This window comes from Neofelis nebulosa, chromosome 5 (genome assembly GCF_028018385.1).
Source record: "Neofelis nebulosa isolate mNeoNeb1 chromosome 5, mNeoNeb1.pri, whole genome shotgun sequence".
NCBI classification, from domain to species: Eukaryota; Metazoa; Chordata; class Mammalia; order Carnivora; family Felidae; genus Neofelis; species Neofelis nebulosa.
Genome location: NC_080786.1, coordinates 28,811,197 through 28,835,691, shown reverse-complemented (window position 1 = coordinate 28,835,691; position 24,495 = coordinate 28,811,197). Strand labels below are relative to the sequence as shown.

The 24,495-nt window shown below is 36.3% G+C and overlaps 2 protein-coding genes across 2 annotated transcripts in view; both read left to right on the top strand.

Annotated features, from left to right (window-relative positions):
* ACAD11 (acyl-CoA dehydrogenase family member 11) overlaps positions 1–24,495 on the top strand; it is a 92,588-nt gene that overhangs the window by 18,526 nt on the left and 49,567 nt on the right. Inside the window, exons 6-11 of the mRNA XM_058729908.1 lie at positions 10,383–10,524; positions 10,911–11,032; positions 12,951–13,057; positions 14,278–14,404; positions 21,547–21,624; positions 22,379–22,517. Coding sequence (XP_058585891.1) covers positions 10,383–10,524; positions 10,911–11,032; positions 12,951–13,057; positions 14,278–14,404; positions 21,547–21,624; positions 22,379–22,517 — 715 coding nt within the window. The remainder of the gene's footprint in view (positions 1–10,382; positions 10,525–10,910; positions 11,033–12,950; positions 13,058–14,277; positions 14,405–21,546; positions 21,625–22,378; positions 22,518–24,495) is intronic.
* On the top strand, positions 9,658–10,284 carry LOC131511845 (large ribosomal subunit protein uL22-like). Its single transcript, XM_058729914.1, has one exon. The coding sequence runs from the start codon at positions 9,695–9,697 to the stop codon at positions 10,247–10,249; it is 555 nt and encodes a 184-aa protein (XP_058585897.1). The 5' UTR covers positions 9,658–9,694; the 3' UTR covers positions 10,250–10,284.

Genomic DNA, 24,495 nt, shown 5'->3' with positions numbered 1-24,495 from the left:
CAAAGGTTCCCTTTTCTCCATATCCTCACTAGCACTTGCTATTTCCCATCTTTTTGAAAATAGCCATTATGACAGGTGAGAGATGATATCTCATTGTGGTTTTGATTTGTATTTCCCTGATGATTAGTGTTGTTGAGCATTTTTTTCATGTGACTGTTGGCCATATGTATGCCTTCTTTGGAAAAGTGTCTATTTAGATCTTCTGCCTGTCATTTAATCAGATTGTTTTTTTGTTATTGAATTATATGAGTTCTTTATCTATTTTGGCTATTAACCCCTTATGAATATATGACTTGCAGATATCTCAGGAGGTTGCCTTTTTATTTTATTGAGTTTCCTTTCAATTTTATTTTATTTAGTTTATTGAGTTTCCTTTCAATAAAGGAGGTTTGTAGAGGTTTGTAGAGCTGTGTAGAGGTTTTTAGTCTGATGTAGTTCCATTTGTTTATTTTTGCACTTGTTGCCTTTGCCTGGAATCAGTTACATATATGTATACATATATGTATATGTATACTGCCAAGAGCAACGTCAAATAGCCTACTGCCTATGTTTTCTTCCAGGAATTTTGTGGTTTCTGGTCTTATATTCAAGTCTTTAATCCAGTTTGATTTCATTTATGTATGGTGAAAGATAGAGGTTCAGTTTCATTCTTTTGCATGTGGCTGTCCAATTTTCCCAATGCCATTTATTAAAGAGACTGTCTTTTCCCCATTGTATATTCTTGCCTCCTTTGTCACAAATTAATTGACCATATGTGGGTGGGGTTTTTTCCTGGGCTCTTTATTCTGTTTGATTTATCTTTATGTCTATTTTGTGCCAATACTGTTTTGATTATTATAGCATTGTAATTGAAATCAGGAAGCATGATGCTTCCAGCTTTATTCTTTCTCAAGGTGGCTTTGGCTATATGGGATCTCATGTGCTTCCATACAAATTTTAAGATTCTTCGTTCTATTTATGTGGAAAATTCTACTGGAATTTTGGTAGGAATTGCACTGAATCTATAGATTGCTTTGGATAATATGGATATTTTAATAATATTCTTCAATCTATGAGCATGGGATATCTTTCCGTTTGTGTGTTCTTCAGTTTCTTTCATCAGTGTTGTATAGTTTTCATTATACAGATCTTTTACCTGCTTGGTTAAACTTAGTCCTAAGTATTTTATTCTTTTTGGTGCAGTTGTAAGTGGAACTGTTTTCTTAATTTCTCTTTCTGATAGTTTGTGGTTACAGCATAAAAACACAACAGTGTTGTATGTTGATTATGTATCCAACAACTTTACTGAATTTGTTTATTGTAATACTTTTTTTTGGTGGAGTCTTGTAGAATTTTCTATGTGTAGAATCATATTGTCCACAAATGGTGACAGTTTCACTTCTTCCTTTCCAATTTAGATGCATTTTAATTTCTGTTTCTCACGTAATTGCTCTGGACTTCCAACACTATGTTGAATGAAAGTATCAAGAGTGGGCATTCATGTCTTGTTCCTGATTGTTAGAGGAAAAGTTTTCAGCTTTTTACCATTGAGTATGTTTGCTGTGGGCTTATCATATATGGGCCTTTTTAGGTTGAGGTACATTCACTATAATAGCTTTTTTGAGAGTTTTTATCATAAATGGATATTGAATTTTGTCAAATGTTTTTTCCACATCTACTTAGATGATCACATGATTGTTAGCCTTCATTTTCTTAATGTGGTGTATAACATTGATTTATTTGCACATGTTGAAACATCCTTGCATCCCTGGAATAAATTCCACTTCATCATGTTGTATGATCTTTTCAATGTATTGTTGAATTTGTTTGCTAATATTTTGTTGAAGATCTTTGCATCTATGTTCATCAGGGATATTGGCCTGTAATTTTCTGTTTTTCTGGTGTCTTGCCTATCTTTGGTATCGAGGTAATGCTGGCTTATAAAATGAGTTTGGAAGCATTCCAGTCTCTTCAGTTTTTTGGAAGAGTTTGAGAAGGATAGATATTAAATCTTAGTAAAAGTTGGATAGAATTCACCAGTAAAGCTGTCTGGTCCTGGACTCCTGCATCTGCAACTCTGTTTCCTTCCCTAAGTTAGGGAGATTTTCAGTCATTATTTCTTCAAATAAGTTTTCTGTTCCTTTCTCTCTCTCTCTTCTCTTGGACCCCTATAACACAAATGTCATTCCACTTGATGTTTCATAGGTCCCTTAAACTATTGTCACTGTTTAAATTTTTTTCTTTTTGCTGTTAGATTTTGGTGAGTTTCACTCCCCCATTTTCTAGGTCACTGATCCTTTCTTCAGCTTCATCTAGTCTGTTGTTGAACCCCTCTTGTGTATCTTTCAGTTCCGTAGCTGCATTCTTCAGCTTTCTAATTTCTGTTTGGTACTTCCTTATATTTTCAATCTCTTTGTTGAAGCTCTTGCTGTGTTCATCTACTTTTCTGAAATCGGTAAGCATCTTTATGACCATTACTTTGAACTCTTTATCAGGTAAATTATTTATCTCCATTTCATTAAGATTTTTTCTGGAGTTTTATCTTGTTCTTTTGTTTGGAACCTATTCCCTTTACCTCATTTTGCTTGATTCTCTGTCTTTGTTTCTATGTATTAAGCACAACAGCTATCTCTCCCAGTCTTAAAGGAGAGGTCTCAGGAAGGTAGAATGTATTTCAGTCTGCTCTCTGTGCAGTCCCTGAGGGTGGCAGCCTGCCAAGGACTGTCTCTCTGATCATTTCAGCCACCATAGGGCCCAGAAATGCAAACCCCCTGGCCACCAGAGCCAGGCACTCAAGAGGTATCCCTTCTGTGGACAGCATACACCTGCCAGCTTTGGTGGGGCCATAGGGAGGGATGGGTCAGGACAGTACCATCCATTGGATTTACTGGGGTGAGGCCTCAAGGGAGCACCCAGCTGGGTAGCCTATTTGCTGAGGTCAGTGAGGCAGAGCCATTTGGTAGCACAGGGCCAGGGCAAGCAGCACTAGCAAGATAGAGAATGCAAAAATGGCACCTGACATCATCTTTATCCCCAGAGAGAGTTCGAATAGACCCCTGCCACTCCCACAGATGATTTAAGATTAGCCAGTAAATCTTTTCATATATGATCTAAGTTCTTTCCAACTTGCTGCTTTTGTGCTGGGATCCAAGATGGGTAAGTCTGTGCATGAGCCCTTTAAGAGTGGAGTCTCCATTTCCTGGAGCCTTTTGGTTCTTCTGGTGTTTTGGTTTTCAAAGCCAGACATTTTGGAGGCTCATCTCCCTGGTGCAGTTCCCAAGGATGGGAATACCTCATATGGGGCTTGAATCCCACACTCCTCAGGGATATAGTCCATATTTGTGGGATCCCTCCTGCTTGTGGGTTGCCACACTGGAGTGTGGGGTTTTGGTGAGACTACATCTCTACCTCTCCTACCCATCTTGATGTACCCCCCCTTTTTTAATATTTTATTTTTAAGTTATCTCCACACCCAACATGGGGCTCAAACTCACAACCTCAAGATCAAGAGTTGCATGCTTCACTGACTGAGCCAGCCAGGTGCCCTTGATGTAGCCTTTTTATCCTTTATTGTGGTGGAGCTGTTCAGCTAGTTTTCAGGTCTTTTTCAGAGACAGTTCTATATGGAGCTGAAGATATGATGTTTGTGGAAGAGTTGAGTACAAGGTTTTCCTATGCTACTATTTGAACCACTCACTTATTTTAATTTTTTATTTTAAAATAATTATGGACTCACAAGAAGTTGTAAAATGAGTACAGAGGGGTCTTATATACCTGTCATCCAAATTTCCCAAATGGATCTCACACAACTGTAGTATATTTCAAAGCCAGGGAACTGACATTGTGTGCCTTTTAAGTTGGATAAAGAAATACCAAAATTTCAGGGTTGCTGGGAAGCTAAAATGAAATAGTTTGGAGCAAGTAGCTAGTACCTGGCATAGCTGTGCTCAACTTGTTTCAATTCTCTTTTTCTTTTCCATTTTTTTCCTCTCTTTCTCTATTTTACTTTTCTAAAATTGCCTATCAAGCTCTATTCTTCATAAAACTAGTAAGGTAAAAGTAAGTATTTCATAATATGTACTAAAACTTAAGCAGTGGTTGTAGGGGATCAAATTATAGGAGACTTATAAGTTGTACTTTTCTGTAATGTGTAAGGTTTGAGGTTTTATCATTTTGTGTTTTTTCCGAAGAATAGCATGTTTTATTTTTGTCATCAGAAAACATAAGAAAGAAGACAAAAACAAATCTAAATGATAAACCTTCCAGGAATGTGTGTGGTAAGCCAGTAAAGGATTACTAAAAAGGGTATGGCAAAACCAAAGCTTATTACTCAGTTTTGCAATCCCTATTTTCCATTTACTTATATGTAAAGTATTTGAAGCATGTTTGAGCGAGTATTTCAGTAGTACAACATGCTTACTGCAATGTTTAGAAGAAATCCAGTTTTCCTGAAAAATATTGTTAATTTTTTTTTTTTTTTTTTTTGAGAGAGAGAGAAAGAGTGCAAGCAGGGGAAAGATGCAGAGGGAGTAGAGAGTATCCTAAGCAGGCTCCACACTCAATGCAGAGCCCAACACAGGGCTTAATCCCACTACCCTGGGATCATGACCTGAGCTGAAATCAAGAGTCAGATGTTCAACCACCTGAGCCACCCAGGTGCCCCCTTGTTAGTTTTTTAAACAAGATCTTACCTATTTGGCAGAGAAATGTTTAAGGAGTTTAGTGTGCATTTCAATTTGAAAAACAAGTATATTTAACTAAAAACAGATAAACCTTTTCATCTGTATTCATTAATTAGTAGTCAGATATATTTCAGATAACATTAACAGGTAACTTCTTCTGAAGTCCTCTATCTTAAAGCCTTCTATGTATTAATTTATGAAGAAAAAAGATTTGATATGCAAACAAAACTTGTATTTAAATGGCTTTTTTTTTTTAACATTTTACTTATTTTTGAGACAGAGAGAGACAGAGCATGAACAGGGGAGGGGCAGAGAGAGAGAGGGAGACACAGAATCGGAAGCAGGCTCCAGGCTCTGAGCCATCAGCCCAGAGCCCGACGTGGGGCTCAAACTCACAGACCGCGAGATCATGACCTGAGCTGAAGTCGGACGCTTAACCGACTGAGCCACCCAGGCGCCCCTTAAATGGCTTTTTCTTTTTAATTTTCTCCATTATCTCTTAAATGTTAGTGTAGTTGAGGAGAGGCATAGTTATAAAATTTAATTTTATTGCTAGAAAAGATGTGGCATTTGGGTTTTTTTCAACCCCTTTACATTACAGATATTTTAAAAATACTCTTTAGTAAGTGCTCAGTGGTAGTAAAGCCAGGTTTTGAACTCAGGCCTATAGACTTGCAGTGTTGTATAATTTTTTCTACATCATACTGCTTTTCCCCCCTATTGGAATTGGTCAACTTCATTGAAACCCCTTGGGTTGCCTGGGTGGCGCAGTCTGTTGGGCGTCTGACTTCAGCTCAGGTCATGATCTTGTGGTCTGTAAGTTTGAGCCCCGCATCAGGCTCTGTGCTGACAGCTCAGAGCCTGGAGCCTGCTTTGGATTCTGTGTCTCCCTCTCTCTCTGCCCCTCCCCCACTCACACTCTGTCTCTGTCTGTCTGTCTGTCTCTCTCTCTCTCTCTCAAAAGTAAAGATTAAAAAAAAATTAAAAGTAAAAAAGAAATTGAAACCCCTTGTCTTTGACCACACCCTCTTTACCCTCTATTTCTCTCTCTTTTTTAATCTTTAATTTTTTTTTTAACATTTATTTATTTTTGAGAGACAGAGCACAAGCAAAGGAGAGGGGGAAACACAGAATCTGCAGGCTCCAAGCTCTGAGCTGTCAGCACAGAGCCCAGCGTGGGGCTCGAACTCAAAACTGTGAGATCATGAGCTGAAGTCAGATGCTTAACCGACTGAGCCACCCAGGTGCCTCTGCCTGCCTCTCTCTCTCTCTCTCTCTCTCTCTCTCTCTCTCTCTCTCTCTCTCTCTCTTTAAAAGAGAGAGAAAGCACACGAGTGGGGAGAGGGACAGAGGGAGAGAGAGAATCTTAAGCAGGCTTCATGCTTGACATGACCCTGGGATCGTGAGCTGAGCCCAAATCCAGAGTCAGACACTGAACTGACTGAGCCACCCAGGCACCCCTCTTATTTCTTTATACCTCCCCAAGATGCTACAAATTTGATTGCTCGCTCTTTAGAATCCATGAACCCCTTATGACTCTATTTGACTTCTTATCCTGCCTGGCCCATGTGGGCATGGATCAGTTATTTCAAAAACTATTTTCTTTATTATCAATTAAATTTTTTGACTGTGGATATATACAAGTAATATAAGAGTTATAAAGTTTCCTGACCTTATATTTTTTTAATCTTCCAGATTCTTCTTACCTCTTGACTTTATAATAGTCTCTAACCCTAATCTTGGGTCATTTTATTTTTGCTTGAGAATAAAGTCATGAATCACGTTAACAGAATCTGGGACATATGTATGTTGCTTAATTTCATCTAGGCTGTAACCTCATCTTTTCATAAAATCTATGACTTATATACACGTTTTTTTTTTTTTTCAGATCTTTTCTGTTCTTTGCAAACTATGAAGTTGCTTTTCTCATTTAGATTCCCACTCTCAGTTTATTGTCTTGCCTTCTGCTTAGTTCATTTTTGTCCTTGTAGTCACTTTCTGGCACAAGCTGCTTTCTGGGGATCACAGGCCCCTTGAAGTCCTCTTTACATTGTTGAAGACATTTTAGCACTCTATACACTCTATACAGTCTTTCTTTTTTTTTAAGTTTATTTATATATTTTGAGAGACGGTGCACATGTGAGTTGGGGAGGGGCAGAGATTGAGAGAGAGAGAGAGAGAGAGAGAGAGAGAGAGAGAAAGAATTCCAAGTTGGCTCTGCACTGCCAGCATAGAGTCCAGTGCGGGGCTCGAACTCAAAAACCATGAGATCATGACCTGAGCCAAAATCAAGAATCAGTCACTTAACAGACCAAACCACCCAGGAGCCCCAACAAATATCTGTTTCATGCAGGTTGATGGGTCAGATTTTTCTTAAGCTTCATCGCCAAGAAAAGTGGTCACTCTGAAGCAGCTGATTTATTTTTAATCTGTATATGCTGTAAACATTTTGACTGGTCATGCTTCACACTTTATTTTGCCCATTGAAAACTTGAAGCGATGTTTAACTGTCCACACTAACAAAATAACCTTACCTCTAGTTTCATCTTTTTATTTAAAATTCTATTAACATCTTCTTCCCTGCCTTCTTCATCTCCTGTGTGTAATGTTGGATCGCATGTGTTTCTTTTGTTTTGAAAAGGTAATACACACACACACACACACACACACACACACACACACACACATTTTAATAAAATCCAGTAGTACAGAAAGCACACTTGGAAAAATAAAACTCAATGTAGAGGATAATCAACAAAATGAAAAGGAATTTGTGCTGAGGTTTCAGAAAAACTGTCAGAAGTCATTTTATTAATAAGTTCGTTAGCAGGAAGATGAACTAGTAAATGTTCATTTTAACCACTAGGACTTAGACTGAGTTTGTTACAGCTCTGTACACAAACAGGTGTAGATGGTGTTCTCATAAACTATTGCTGCTTTACACTAATTTATAAAGTTTGATGAACCATCAACGTTTCTTACTAGCCATTGTTTTATAGCTTTGTGTGATTACCTAAAAATGTTTTAGATAAATTTAACTACAGAGAAGATTCCCAGGCTTCATTGAAAAAAAGGTAAACATTTATAGCATAAGCAAGTATCTCATCTCCTTTCCCTGGATGGTAAGAGCATAGAAACAAATAAATTAATATAGAGAAAAATGCACCCAATCCTTTTTATTGTTTTCTTAACAAATCTAGCTCATATAGTAATTTACAATACACTATAACCACAACAATAAAAGGTCTTATTAAGTCAAATCATGGAGGAGGGGGTAATCAATTTTTCCTTTAGTTATAATAGAAAATTTTTGAATGCCCACTATATGCCAGGCTCTGTACTTATTGAATATTGGCCACCTATTATGTGACAGTTACTTTGCTAGGAACTGGTAAACAAACACCACATGCTACTTGCCCTCATTTAATCTGCCACTAACTCTATGCAAGAGGTATATTATGGCTGAGAAAATTTGAGGCTCAGAGAGGTTAACTAGATGGTTCAGAGTCACACAGTCATTCAATGGTGGAGGTATGATTTGAATATAGGTCTGTCTTATTCCAAAATTTGTGCCCTCCCACAAAGTTACAATATGAGTGTGCCAGAGGGGCAGGGGGAGTATAAGCACATACAAAGTCATATAAAGGCATGGAACCCAGTAACCTGCATTGCCTACCTGAGCCTGCTGTTTTATCTGGCTTGGATAATCTTGTCTAGATGATTGGTGTAGCCTCCTCACTGGCCCCTCTATAGTCTATAGCAGCCAGAGTGACCCTCCTAAAATATGAACCCTATCATATCACTCCTCTGTACAGAAACCTCTAGTGGAGGTTCCCCCCTCTATACCCCCATTCCTTTCTCCTGCCTCCATACCTTGAAATAACCACAGCCATTGCCATTAGTTTGTTGTATATCCTTTCAACTTTGGGTATTGGTTTATAACCTTTTTATTTAAACAAAAATAGGATAAACTGTACACATTCTACATATTCTGCAAATTGCTTTTTCTCTTATATTTACAGTTGAATAGCCTATGTTTTTTTTTAAGTTTGTTTATTTTGAGGGAGACAGAGACAACACAAGTGGGGTAGGGGCGGAGAGCAGGAGACAGAATCACAAGCAGGATCCACACTGTCAGCACAGAGCCCGACATGGAGTTTGAACTCATGAAATCGTGAGATCATGATCTGAACTGAAACCAAGAGTCAGACACTTAACTGACTGAGCCACCCAAGCACCCCAAATAGCCTATGTTACAAAGTAGAATGAGGAAAGTTTTCTGTTTTATTGGTTCCAGATTACATGACTATTTTATGATACTGCCATATGATTGTGAATTTTATCTACATAAAACAAATAACATCTTTTAAACAATTATATTTTTGTATCTACAACATGAAATAACTCATTTTAAAAATTACTGTTGCCCTAAGAGTGTAATGTTTGTTGTGCAGAAAGATTTTTCACCAGAACAAACTCTTTAACTATACATGACTTGGCATAGATGCTTGAATTATAAGTAATTATTACAGTTTCTTTCAGAAAAAATTTTTTGATGTTTGTTTATTTTTGAAAGAGTGTGAGTGGGTGAGGAGCAGAGACACAGAATCTGAATCAGGGTCCAGGCTCTGAGCTGTCAGTCCAGAGCCCGACGTGGGGCTCGAACTCGCAAACTGCGAGATGATGACCTGAGCCCAAGTCAGACGCTTAACTGACTGAGCCACTCAGACACCCCAGTAATTACTACAGTTTCTTCTTTACTGTAGTTAACTCTCAGTTGAGCAATTTCAACTGCTTTTGCCTCCACTCATTAGTAGAGATAGTAAGGGTATATAAAGTAAAATGTAGGAGAACTGAGGGCCAATAATGGAGCCAGAGGACTTGGCTCTACATGATCAAGGCTAATGAGTTATTTGATAAATGCAATGTGCCATTGTAGGTAAAGACTGCAAACTATGGCCTCAGATTTGCTTTTGATGAAAAACAGGATTTCACTTCCTCTTCCCGTAAGCGGCCTGAGGTGATCTCTGAAAATGGTTCGCTATTCACTTGACCCGGAAAACCCGACAAAATCATGCAAATCAAGAGGTTCAAATCTTCGTGTTCACTTTAAGAACACACGGGAAACTGCCCAGGCCATCAAGGGTATGCATATCCGAAAAGCCACCAAGTATCTGAAAGATGTCACTTTGCAGAAGCAATGTGTGCCATTCCGACGCTACAATGGTGGAGTTGGTAGGTGTGCCCAGGCCAAACAGTGGGGCTGGACACAGGGTCGGTGGCCCAAAAAGAGTGCCGAATTTTTACTGCACATGCTTGAAAATGCAGAGAGTAATGCTGAACTTAAGGGTTTAGATGTAGATTCTCTGGTCATTGAGCACATCCAGGTGAACAAAGCCCCCAAAATGCGGCGTAGAACTTACAGGGCTCATGGTCGGATAAACCCATACATGAGCTCTCCCTGCCACATTGAGATGATCCTTACTGAAAAAGAGCAGATTGTTCCTAAACCAGAAGAGGAGGTTGCACAGAAGAAAAAGATATCCCAGAAGAAACTGAAGAAACAAAAACTTATGGCCCGGGAGTAAATTCTGCATGAAATACATGCAAATAAAAGTAAAAACAGAAAAAAAAAAAAAAAAAAGAAAAACAGGATTTCATTTATTTCCTTGTTTTAGTTTTGTATTAAATATGTTAAAACCTTTTCATTTTTAATTGCAGTCTCGAGTTATAGCTGTACTGGATTGGGAGCTTTCAACCATTGGTCATCCTTTGTCAGACTTAGCTCATCTCTCCATTTTCTACTTTTGGCCAAGGACAGTTCCAATGCTAAATCAAAGTTCTTATTTTCAAGAAAACATAGGTATGAAACCATCATGTTGCCTAAATTGCTATTAATATAAAATTATATTTATTCTTCATAATTAAAAGGTAAGATTATATAGCAATTTTAGTTAAGAACTTTTAATTAATTTCTTGAAATGTTTCTAAATCATTTTGTTCTTGATTTTTCTGAACATAGCATTTCACTTTTAGCAATTTATGATAAAATATAGCCTTTTTTTTTTTTTTTAAATATAGCCTTTTTATATACATCATTCTTTTTAGAAGTCAACATTCAGAACATGTTTGTTATTCAGATTAATGGTTATTATATTCAGTTTTATACGCATATGCAATTTTATTACAGTTTGAAATATTCACCATGATATCTTTCATTAAATTTTACAGTATGTGCTATTTTTATAGGGATACCATCAATGGAAGAAATGATTTCAATATATTGCCGCTGCAGAGGAATTAATTCTATTCTTCCTAACTGGAATTTCTTTATTGCCCTGGCATATTTTAAAATGGCTAGCATAGCACAGGTAATTCACTATTTTTAACCTGTGTTTCACTTTTATTTATTAATGTAATGTTCACAATATTTTCTGGTCTTCAGGAGTTTTATATTCTTTGTCCTTAGATCATTTTGCTTTCGATAATGACAAATACCAAATATGGTTGAATATGAATCCAGAATTTACAGAATAGGAGCTTGGCAAGGGAAAAAACCGAGTAGCAAAATGTGTTATCACTTTTGGGGGAGGGGAGGGGAGAAAGACATAAAGAGAAAAAGAGAAAGCCATGTGAAGATTCGGTATTACCTGAATATCCATTTTAAGAAAGAGCTAAAATCTTTTAATGATGTTTGCTTCAAATATAAAACCATTTATTAACAAGGGCCATGATAAAGAAAGAAATAATTTTTGCATGTCCCAAAGCCTCGCATAGTACCTAGAATATAGTTGCCTCTTAATATATGTTTTTGAGAGAATAGATGAGTAAAACTTTCCATTTTCTAACAAGGTCATATTTATGTGATTAATTTTGAGAGGAAATTGAGCATACATTTAGTTTTTTATATTATAGCTTCATCTGAAATGTATTTGTCTTTATACTGATTTAGTTTCCATGTGCTTTGAATCTCGGGAGTTTATTTAAGAAACTGAGATGCTTTATCAGTGGCAAAGGGCTAGGGCTTGGTGGAATAAGTAAATAAGAGATTTCAGAAACAAAAAAGAATGGGAAAAGAATTAAGGTTTTTTTCCCCTTGTCTCCAGAGTCCATGCTATCCATGAACAACTGAAATGTCTTCTAGGATATAGTTGTATTACATTTCATCCTGTGTTTTAGAATCATGTTAATCACGTTGATTGGATGGGTTTCTCAAAATAGGGATTATGGTATGTTTTTTATATTTGTCAGCTTCCACGAATAGGCTTTGAATTTAAAATGGATTTTCTTTTCAAACAAAAGTTTGACGTGGGTTATGTTGAAATTAATATGTATGTCATACATTATATGTGGTAACCTTAGAGATGATCATAAACATTCTATTCTAACTATAAATATGAAATTGGAAATGATGGAAAAACTGTTAGGGTATATTATTGCATAAAGAATTACATGAAGAAATAAAACTAAGGAGATTCAGTTGATTGTGTTTGGGTGGAAGAAGCAAGGGAGAGGAGAGTGTGCTATGTTGAAAGCATAGAGCATGGAGAAGAGAGGCACCTGGGTGGCTCAGTTGGTTAAGCGTCCCACTCTTGGTTTCGATTCAGGTCATGATCTCCTGGTTCCTGAGTTCAAACCCCATGTTGAGCTCTGCATTGACAGCAGAGCCTGCTTGGGATTCTCTCTCTCTCTCTCTCTCTCTCTCTCTGCCTCTCCCCTGCATGTGTGCTCTGTCTCTCTCTCTCTCTAAAAATAAATGAACTTTAAAAAAAAAGAACATGGAGAAGAAAGAAAAACTAATTAGAATTCAACTAACACTGGTCAAGGAGACAGTTAACTAATTTAGGAGTCAAAAAAAAATGAGGGAAAATTTTCATAGGGATCATGTCATTGCCTTCTCTTTAGTTTTATAGTTGTTTTGTTTGTTTGTTTTTTACTTTATTTTTGTGTCTGTAGATTTTCTTCCAGTATGAAGGGAAAATAGTGATCTTTAGAGGTGATATAATTTGCCAATTTGGTATCTTTGTTAGCTTCTGAACTCATTTTCAAGTTTGATTTGATTTCCAGTTATAATTCTGTTAGGATAAGAGTGTGTCAACCAAATTATGCATGTATAACTCTTTAAGAAGGTATAATTATCCTTGCATGTAAATAAGTAGAATTGGTGATCTGATTTACATCTTGATACCTTGTGAGTTTAGGGACTCATAGCTGGGAAACTGGAAAGACTAGATAGCTGAAGAACAGTTTTCAATGAATCCTAATTGCTCTATGTTAATTTATTTATAGGGAGTATATCGTAGATATCTTCAGGGAAATAATGCATCTGAGAATAGCTTTCTGTTTGCCAAGATTGTGCAACCTCTGGCAGAAACTGGATTACAACTCTCAAAACGGTAAGCAAAATGAATTCCTTGGATACCTCAAATTAGAGCCTTTATTAGATATATGAAGGTTGTAAACTTTGGCATAGGGACTGTTTTTATTGATTACACCAGGATTGCTGCTGCCAATCACAGTAGTTTTTTGGTAACTCTCTTATATGCCTGAAAATCAAAAGACTTCAAATATAAAAAAAAATTATAATCCATATTCATGATTAAAAGTAATTTTTTTGCCAACTTGAGTCTATAAACTTTTAAAGACATAGATAAAACTCTCAAATGTTTCGTTTCAACAATAAGTTACTTACATATACCTATTTAAAATTACATATTACAGGGACGCCTGGGTGGCTCAGTTGTTTGAGCATCCGACTCTTGATTTTGGTTCAGGTCATGATCCCAGGGTCGTGGGATTGAGCTCCGTGTGGGGCTCTACACTGTGTGTGAAGCCTGCTTAGGATTCTCCCCAGCCCCTCTCCCCCACTCACACACTGTCTCTGAAAAATAAAATAAAGTAACATAAAAGATGATTTATTAACTTTAGCAGTATTGCTCTTTTCTATCATATTTCATGAAACTTTATTCAATCACTTCATAAGTGTCTCTGAAATCCATATCTCCATCAGTGGAGCACTTTTCAAGGCATCTAATTCACTTGCCAACCACACACTCCCATCTAAGTGCTGTGATCTATAGCACTTACTGAGTGCGTGGATGATGGTGTCCCTGGAAATTCTGTCCAAGCCGTAAGTTCCCGTGGCATAACATTAGGACAGTTATGTCTTACAATTCATTTATAGATGGATATTTGTGTTCTCCTCAACATAACAGCTGACTGTGTTGCTCTTCATAAAGATCTTTAAAGTTCTTGTTTATAATGACAGCCAACAGTTGTACTTGTGAGGAATATACTAAGAATAATTACTAAATCTATTCAATTTCTTCACTTGCTTTTTTCAGAGATTGTGATAAGTGGCTTTAATAAAGATTCAAAACTACCACTGATTAAGGTCAGGCCAGGCTTATGTTTTACCAAGTAGTGCTTTCAGCATTAGCGTTTAATGTTCAAAGTAAAGGGATTCTGCATTCATTCCGTAATATGAAAAACTTAAGAAATTAGAAATATGGCTACTCCTGAGGTATATTTTGGGGGAGTTGGGGAAGTCTTCACATTATATTCAGAAGTACAGAATAATGATTTTGGACACCTTTATTACTTTTTTTTAATAAAGGACTTTTGGTACTACGCCACCACAGATTGATACTTCCCAGCAGTTTTTTGTACAGAGTAAGACGGGCCAGGAAGTTCTTATTAGGATGAAGCATTTCATGAAACAACACATTCTTCCAGCTGAAAAAGTAAGTACCATACAAACAAATAGAATGTATTTGTGCTCAAGGACTGTTGATGAATGACGTCTGTTATCTCTGTTTCTAGGAGTACCATGGTATCCTATCCTATCCTTACCTCATTCCACTCTTCCCCTTAGCACCGAGCTACTGCAGAAGCTGATAAGTTTCTAAAATATGTCAAGGGAATGCTACAGATAAATGATTGGAATTAAAATTCAGTCAAAGGGAATTAACTGTTGTAAAGTTGAGATCCTAAATATATTAGAGTAAAGCATTACTTTAGGGCCTTTGCCTAAGGCTTTTTTTTTCTTTATAGACTCCTTTGAGAATTAAGAAAACTGCAGAGTAAATAAGATGGACATAACCAGAAAATTTTGCATATCATTTCAATCTATTCACAGATATACTACCTCTCTCCCCATAAGTTACTATTTTAAGGTGTTAAGTAAATAACCGTAAGTTCACTGAGGGTAGAGAAGTAACATGGTACATTCAGCCATTTAGTTAACATGTAAGTATCAGGTACCCTAATAATGGGTTAGGCATCTGGAGAACTATTGAAAGAAAAAGAAAGAACAAGACAGAGCTAATGCTTCCACAGAGCTTACACTTTAGCACAAAAGAAAGACATTAAATAAGGAAGATAAATGCTGTGAAGAAAAGATAAAAGCTATTATGAATAATACATAAGGCGGGTGGGGCCAGGTATGTGTGTGAGTTGAACACTGGTGTAGAAATTATAATGGTTTGATTCTAGTCCATTTCTTCTACAAGTTAGATGGTCATGGGCAAATAACTTTAATTCTCAGTGCCTCAGTCTTTTCATCTGTGATGTGAATAGATATGAGTAGATATACAATAAATTCTCATTTTAATTTTCCATGATTCTGAGAAGTCTAGAGCTGGACTGACAAAATCAAATAGGAAACTGAAAAAGCCCAAAATTCTTTCAATAAAAATATTGAGTCGATATGTGTTTATAAGGCAGTTACTATTGTTGCTTAAATTACATAAATATTGTTGCTTGAATTACATTGTTAGTAAAGATCCGGCATGAGATTAATTTTGCTGACCAAGTAGGGTATAGTTTTTATTTTTTGTCTTTTGTTTTTTAAGGAAAATACTACTTAAATATGAGGAAGTTCTTTCTAAAATAGTCACCTCTTACATGTGTTCAGTGATTAAGATATCACTTTGGAAACTTTATGAACTAATTAGTACATATACAATCTTGGGTTTTAAAATTCTGAACTTTTGGGTGTTATAAAAAGGAAATGCAACACTTTTGGTTCAAAATGGCAGTCTGAATTCAGCATTTATCTTCTTTCCCTCAAATAAAATCCCATTAACAATAAAGAAATTTGTTTAAAGAAATAGCATAAGTTGCTAAAAGCACAAAAACAGAAATGGGACACATCAGAGGACTAAAGGTTTTGAAAAGAGAATGGAAATTGGATTTGGAAAGCAGAATGGATCATACCAAAGAATAACCTTTAACAGAAAAAGCCACATCTTAAAATCATTTTGAAATAAGAGAAGGCTGTAGCACAGGCGGTAACTTTTTTCATTCTTTTTTTTTTTAATTTTTAATGGAGTCTCCTGTGATTGGCTGGTATGGAGAGCAAGAGTGAGAAGGAAAAGAGAAATCAAGTTGTTTGACTAATTAACCTGCAAGTGGCCCGTGGGGTTAGGTCTCTAACACTCCTGAATAGTAGTGGCATTTGCTTCAAATGAAAGGCTGTAAGAGTACTTTATTATTATTTTTTTTTTTTAATTTTTTTTTTCAACATTTTTTATTTATTTTTTTGGGACAGAGAGAGACAGAGCATGAACGGGGGAGGGGCAGAGAGAGAGGGAGACACAGAATCGGAAACAGGCTCCAGGCTCCGAGCCATCAGCCCAGAGCCTGACGCGGGGCTCGAACTCACGGACCGCGAGATCGTGACCTGGCTGAAGTCGGACGCTTAACCGACTGCGCCACCCAGGCGCCCCAAGAGTACTTTAAAAAAGTAAATGATCAGCTTAGACTTATCATGGTGATCATTTCATAATGTGTATAAATGTCAAATCACTATGTTGTACCTCAAAAGCTAATGTAATACTGCGTGCTAACTATACTCCAATTTAAAAAAAGACAAAACAAAAAACAAAATGAGGAAATTGAGGCCAGAGAAATTCAGCAAGTTGCCTAAATCAAAGAGAGAAGGAAGCCAATGTGGAACAGTGTGGAAAACCTGGCTCTTAGAGTTAGAGCATGGGTTCTGATTCAGACTTTGCCTAAATTCTACCTTCAGCAAAAAACTTACTTCAAACATTTGACAAACACTGAGCACCTCTGTATGCTGGTCATTATGCTAGATGGTGGGGACATGGTGATATTAAATCTTATTATGGATGACAATATTAAACAGAGTTGATATCTTCACAGTCAAATGCAAGAGGAAGACAGTGAATCAACAGTAACAACACTAGTTAATATGCATTAAGAACTTACTCCTCTGCCAGTTACTGTACCAACAACTCATGTACATGTACACTGACTCATGTAATGCTTGCTGAGGGGGTACAATTATTACTCTGGCTTGAAAATGAGTCAGAGAACATTTAAGCTATGAGTAATACATTTAGAACTCGAAAGAAAGAAAAAAGAAAGAAAGGGGGGAAGGGAGGAATGAAGGAAGGAAAAGAAAGGGATGGAGGGAGGAAGGAAAGGGAAGGAGGAAGGAAGAAAGAGAAAGGACAAACTGAAAAGAAAGACAAGAAAGAAAGAAAGAAAGAAAGAAAAAGAAGAAAGAAAAACTAAAAAGAAAGAAAGAAAGGAAGGAAATGAAAAAGACAATAACAGCAACAACAAATTATCCGTTTCAAAGAAGCCAGGGCTTCAACATGAGGGTTAGTCCTCTAGAGTCCTCCATTTTTGGCTTTTTTCTTTCTTTTTTTTAGTGGGGGTATGGTGTAGACCCCCAGCTTGCCTGTCAGTTTGCCTGATTCCTATCTACTCACCCTAAAATGAAGCATATTTGTTGACATGCTTGTGCTTGGAACCAGCTGATTATTCGAAAGAGAGGCCACAATTGGCAGAAGAAACCAAGTAGCCTTGCTCTTTCATTTATAGATGTGAATGGGAATCAAAGGAAGCATGCAGCACAGAAAAGAAGTATCACAAATTGGCTTGTGATACATCTGCTGAACTTAATAGCATACAGCTATGAAAATATTTACAAAGAATTTTCAATGTAAAAGAAAATGCCTTCTTATAAGTAAAAAGCAGTCTATAGCTTTAAAGGGAAGATTGTCAATATTTTATGTGGCAAGGAAAGCAACAATCATTTTTTCGTTGCAGATTGTTCAGATCTAGAATACATCCACACATAATAACGTGAACTTTTTCTTCCATTAAAAATCTTAAACTGGGATGCCTGGTTGGCACAGTCAGTGGAGCATGTGACTCTTGATTTCAGAGTTGTGGGTTTGAGTCCCATGTTGGGTGTAGAGATTACTTGAAAATAAAATCTTTGAAAAAAAATCTTAAACCGACATCTGTAAAAATGTTTTATCCTGTAGAATGATTCTGAACAATACTAATCCCTGTCTGTGAACATCAACATTTGAAATATCTGGAGAAAAGTAATTAGCTTTCTCAAAATGGGAGGGGGAAAAGTCTATAAAATTCTATCCAATATTATTATAACTAAGTTTGTAAAAATTAAAAATCATGTCTAGAAAAAAAATGTCTAGAAAGCAAGATTATGTCACATAATGCACCAGTTTTTTAGCAATACACATCTTTAGTAAGACTCTTAATGAATTTTTCATAATACTTTTACATATTTTTCCAAATTTTTATAATGGGAAAAAAATAAGCTTCATTTAAACTATTCAAATGACCATGGAAATTCCTTGGATATCTTAAAGTGGGAACATAAGAACCCATTACTTATGAAAATGTTAAAAGGCAGTTCTTCCTATTTAAAATGGATAAGGAGTCCTAAAAAATAGCATGTAAAACAGGAACTAGCAACATGTTCTTGAGAACACACTTTTAACGTGATGATAACATTAGCCATATTTTCCTACTCAATGTAATAATGTACTGGCAAAGAACTATTGTTGCTTCTTTCTAATAGACTTAAGTTTAAAGTGAAAAACATATTATATGGCAAAATTATTTGTAGGTTCAGATTTAAGATTCTGAACCAACATACTTCAAAGCCACATCTCAATCAGTGAATGAGGAAGTTAGATGTTAAAGGCGTTATTTGGGGAGAACTGATCAGGCACCAAACTTATTTTCTGCTTCCTTCTGTTTTTCATACTCTAAGAACTAAAGAGAACTTCATTCTGATGAGATATTTTAATTCTGACTCCTGCCATACCACAAATAGATTTTGCAGATCTCTTGAATGGATAGACTTTAGGAATTTTTAAATCACACAAGTTTTTAAATAATTATATAAACATTGGCATATTTTAACTTCTCAGAACTGTAGTATCATAAACTGTAGTATCATAACTTCTCACAAACTGTAGTCAGAGATGAGGAATTTGTAAATGTATTGCATAATATATTTCTTATCAAACACAGTAACATTGACTATTTCCACGGCAATACGAGGGATGGAAATAATAAACAACCCTAAACAGGAAATCTCCAATTTAACTGACTTCCTGACACAAATGACAAATGCTGTTTATCCTATTGGCTTTGAAAGAGCTGTCCTTTGTCTTCTTGAAGTTTTCACTAAATACATCAGTACCCTGGACTGCCATGCTTTAATAAAAAGAACATTTCTGAATATTTTATGACTGTAAAGTGATAGAACAATTTTAGAAAATGATTTTGTAATGTGGACTTGTGACAATATTCATAGCCTTTAATCTAGTAATTGTACTCGCCTAAGCGTAAAAAAAATAAGTACAGAGATGAATAATAGCAAATATTGGAGAATGCCATCATAGACCGTATTTTAGTTCATCTTGATTCTTTTAGTTGCACAAATTAGAGATTATTGTTACTGTTTTATGTAGCTAGGTTTTTAAAACTTTTTTAAAGTTTACTTATTTATTTTGAGAGAGACAGAGACAGGATGAGTCAGGGAGGGGCAGAGGGAGAGGGAGAGAGAATCCCAGGCAGGATCTGCAGCACCATCAGCACAGAGCCTGACGTGGGCTCGAACCCATTAAACTGCGAGACCATGACCTGAGCCAAGACCAAGAGTAGGACACTTAACCAACTGAGCCACGCAGGTGCCCCATACATAGCTAGCTTTTAATTTAGATTTACCCATATATTTATCACTTTATTTACTGTTTCTTCTTGCAACTCAGATGTTTCTTTAGTGATCAACTTTCTTTAATGAGAATCTGCTAGTAACCTTTTATTTGATAGTTCTTTTTTTTTCTTTTTTTTTTTTTTTTCTTTTTTTTGCTCAGGAGAGGGAACTAACGGTTCAGATTCCTTATCTCTCTCTCTCTGTTTCTTTATTTCTAATGCCTTTATTTTGTCCTAATTCTTTTTTTTTTTTTTTTTTTTTTTAAATTTTTTTTTTCAACGTTTTTTTTTTATTTATTTTTGGGACAGAGAGAGACAAAGCATGAACGGGGGAGGGGCAGAGAGAGAGGGAGACACAGAATCGGAAACAGGCTCCAGGCTCCGAGCCATCAGCCCAGAGCCCGACGCGGGGCTCGAACTCAAGGACCACGAGATCGTGACCTGGCTGAAGTCGGACGCTCAACCGACTGCGCCACCCAGGCGCCCCTATTTTGTCCTAATTCTTGAAAGATTGTTTTATTGGATATAGAATTCTAGGTTGACAGTTACTTTCTCTCAGCAAATGAAGGCATTATCCCACTGATTTCTGGCTTCATTTGTTGCTCTGGGAAGTCAGTTCTCAGTCTTACTTGTTTATCAGTGATCTGTCCTCCCCTCCTCTTTCTCCTGTTAAGAGCTTTTATTTTTCTTTGGTGTTGTATAGTTTATGCTTTGGCTTTACTTTGTTTTCTGAATTTGAAGATTGGTATCTTTCATCAGTTCTAAAAACTCAGAAGTAAATTTTTCCAGTATCCCCTCTTGTTATACTCTTGATCTTGGGCCCTAGTTAGACTGATGTGAGAACATTTCTCTATTTCCATCATATCTGTTACTCATTCATATTTTCCTTCTATTGAATTTCTGTGCCTCATTCATAGAAAGGAGTAATTTCTTCATGCTTTTTCTTCCAAATTATTTTTTTTCTGCTATATCTAATCTACTTTTCAACCATCCATAGAACAGTGGTTCTCTCAAAAGTTGGAGAGTGTCAGAATTGCCAAAGCTAGTAAAGAATACAGAAGCCCTAGGCTCATTGAAGTAAAATAGGTCATGGATTCTTGTCTTTTCACCAAGTGCCCCGAGTGATTCTGATACCAATGGTGTTTGAGAACAACTGCCATTGAATTTTTAACTACCATGGTTTTTCTTTTCGCAAGTTGCATTTGGTTCTTTTCTTTTCTTTTTTTTTTTTTTTTTTTGGTTCTTTTTCAAATTTGGCTTATTCTGATAACCCTTGTCATAGTTTTAATTCCTTCCTTTATTCCTGAAATCTATTGGACACAAATACTTTATATTCTGTATCTGATCATTAGTTTGTAGTCTTTGGGGAGTGTGAGTCTGTTAAACTATTGGTTTTGCTAATTTTTGCTAATGGTGGCTTGAAACAAGTACTTTAGCAACACTTGAAAACTCAGGCTTCTTTATTTCTGACCTTTGAGAAATTTCCTTATTTTTCTTCTGACACAGCTATTCATTACTACATGTATTTTTAAAATTATTTTAAATATTTTCTCTGGCATTTTTAGTTTTTCTGCTTTAAGAGGGGTTCTTATGACCATCCAGTGTGCTGTGTTGCTAAAATTGGAACATTCAAATCTTAGTACAAGATTTTATAAGGCTGTCATCTAATATTGAGGCAGCATAATTTTGTGAGCAGCAAACCTCTAGAATTTTTTATACTCCTATATCTGGCTTCAGAAAGAAATATTACTGATCAAATAGCAGCTTTAAAAACCTCTTCATCTAAATATGTTTACTTTGGATATTAGCAGCTTATGGCATTATTTACTTTGTATTAACTTTAGCTAATGAACTTTTTTCTTGTTATTACTTTAAGGAGGTAATTGAGTTCTATGTTCAAAATGAAAATTCAGTGGACAGATGGAAAAAACCTTCAGTGATTGATAAACTCAAGGTAAGAAAATAAGAAAACCTTTAATAATGGAAAATTTATATACAGGTTTTTGGTTTTTTTTTAATGCAGGTGTTTTTTGTTTGTTTGTTTTTTGAGACCTCAGTTTGTTATTTGCTGTTGTTCTGTATGTAGTGAATAAATACATCAATAACTTTTTAAAAAGAAAATATAGAATATGTAGTATGCAAATTAGGCTACATAGTGTTTTGTGTATGGTATGTGATGAAGACAGAGACAGCCTCATAGAGCTGCTCAAAGAAAATATATGGTCAACACCACTCACTACCATCTGTCACTCAATTGAGACAGAAGTCAAGCAAGACATTGTCCCACCTGGGCTCAATCTAAATTTGATGTTTTTAAATCTTAACCATCACACACATAAGCAACTGAACTGTGCAAAATAGTATGTGTGGCATAATTATGCTCAAATGTGGGAGATTCTGTAAGAATTCTGTAAGATTCTGTAATCATAATTCTGTGATTCAGTAAGGAGTACCCAAGAAAGCAAATTTAGTTTTTCAGCCAAATCTAGGGAAACTTGGAGGAAAAGGCATTTCTTTAATGCCTTTTGATTGTTGTTTTATAATGAATTAATAACTATTTGGTTTCACACACTGTAGGATAAATGAAATGAATAATTTCATAAGTGTTTTTAAATTGCAAAAAGTATAAATAACAATATCTTTTAAAAATAAACTATTTTAGTTCATGGTAAATTATGATCACACTGGCGTATTCATCACCTTGACAGGAAATGGCCAAAGCAGAAGGCCTCTGGAACTTGTTTTTGCCAGCTGTAAGCGGTCTCAGCCAGGTGGACTATGCCTTGATTGCTGAAGAAACAGGAAAATGCTTTTTTGCTCCAGATGTCTTTAACTGCCAAGCACCAGGTTACTACATTATTTAAAAACGAAACTTTCTCAGATATTTTGAGGAGTGTTTGAAATTTGTCTATTTTATGACAGGAAGTTTTTCTACACAAAATCATGGATTTATAAACTTGTCTGTAGTTTTACTTTTCACTTACTTTGATTTAAATATTAAAAAATGGATCCAGTGTCCTCATTGGATTATTCCTTGGTTAAACATCATTACATTAAGAGTATTAGTGAATAGAGATCACCACCAAAGGGATTGCAGTATAAGGATTGCAGTTTCATGATTGGGTATTGGATATTTCTATGGCTAGTTGGAATGGCTAGAGAGTTCTAACTCTTTTGGTTAGCCTGTCTCTCCATCTATTCACTAATTATTTAGTGTTCTAGATCCTTGGGATATATCAAGGAAAAAAATACACAAAAATTCCTGCCCTCATGGAGCTGATATCCTAATGGAGGGAAACAAATAAATAATAAATATAGGGGCACTTGGTGGCTCAGTCAGTTAGGCATCCAACTCTTGATTTTGGTTCAGGTCATGGTCTCACGGTTTATGGGATGGAGCCCTGTCAGGGTCTGAGCTGACAGTGTGGAGCCTGCTTGGGATTCTCTCTCTCCTTTCTTTTTGCCCCTCCCCTGCACTCTCTGTCTCTCTCAAAATAAATAAATAAACATTAAAAAAATAATAATAATAGGGGCACCTGGGTGTCTCAGTCAGTTAAGCATCTGACTTCAGCCTAGGTCATGATCTCACAGTTTCTGAGTTTGAGCCCCACATTGGGCTCTGTGCTAACAGCTTGAGCCTGGAGCCTGCTTCAGATTCTGTCTCTCTCTCTCTCTCTCTCTCTCTCTCTCTCTCTCTGCCCCTCCCCCACTTGCACTCTGTGTGTGTGTGTGTGTGTGTGTGTGTGTGTGTCAAAAATAAATAAACATTAAAAATAAATAATATAATAAGTAAATTATGTAGTAAGTTTGAAGATGAAAAGTGCTTTGGGAATAAAAAACTTAGGGTAGGGGGGAGTGCTGGAATGCTAGGGAACAAGAAATGCAAATTACAATCTAACATGGAATGGTCAGGATCGGCCTTACTGAGAAAATGACATTCGATAAAGACTTAAAGAAGATGAGAGAGTTAGCCATGCTGATATCTGGGAGAAGAATTTTCATAGCAGAGGAAACAGAAAATGCAAAGACCCTAAGACAAGAGTGTGATTGGTGTATAGCCAAGGAGGCCAGCGTAGTAGGGAGACTAGTAAGAGAAGATAGCAGAGAGGAAAGGGCATTATAGGGTAGGTAATGGCTTCTACCTTCTGTGAAATGGGAAGCCATGGGAGATTTGAGCAGAAGAGTGACAAGATTAACTTCAGCTTTAAAAGAATCACTTTGACTACTATGTTGAGAATTAACAAAACGAGGGAAGGAAGGAAGCAGGGAGTCTCTTGTAATAATCCTAGTTAGAGATGATGGGGATTTGTTTGTTCTGATATCAGTGGAATAGAAGTGGAAAGATTCTAAATATATTTTGAAGGAAGAGCAAAGAGGATTTCCTGATTGGATATGAGGGAGTCAAGGATGCCTCCAAAGGATGCCATTAAAAATTGGAAGGAGGGGCGCCTGGGTGGCTCAGTCGGTTAAGTGGCTGACTTTGGCTCAGGTCATGATCTGACAGTCTGTGAGTTCGAGCCCCGTGTCAGGCTCTGTGCTGACAGCTCAGAGCCTGGAGCCTGCTTCCGATTCTGTGTCTCCCTCTCTCTCTGACCCTCCCCCATTCATGCTCTGTCTCTCTCTCTCTCAAAAATAAATAAACATTAAAAAAAATTTAAAAATAAATAAATAAATAAATAAATAAAAATTGGAAGGATAAGGAAAGAAGGCCAATTTTTCTTCAAAAAGGTAATATGGAAGGTATAAACCTAGAATGTAGTCTGTAGAAGATGTTTTCAAACCTGAATTTGCCAAAGACCTGGCTAAGGAACTTAAAAAACAAATT

What these genes read in the sequence shown, in the direction of transcription:
- LOC131511845 (XM_058729914.1), top strand. Translation starts at nt 9,695, where the DNA reads ATGGTTCGCTATTCACTTGACCCGGAAAACCCGACAAAATCATGCAAA.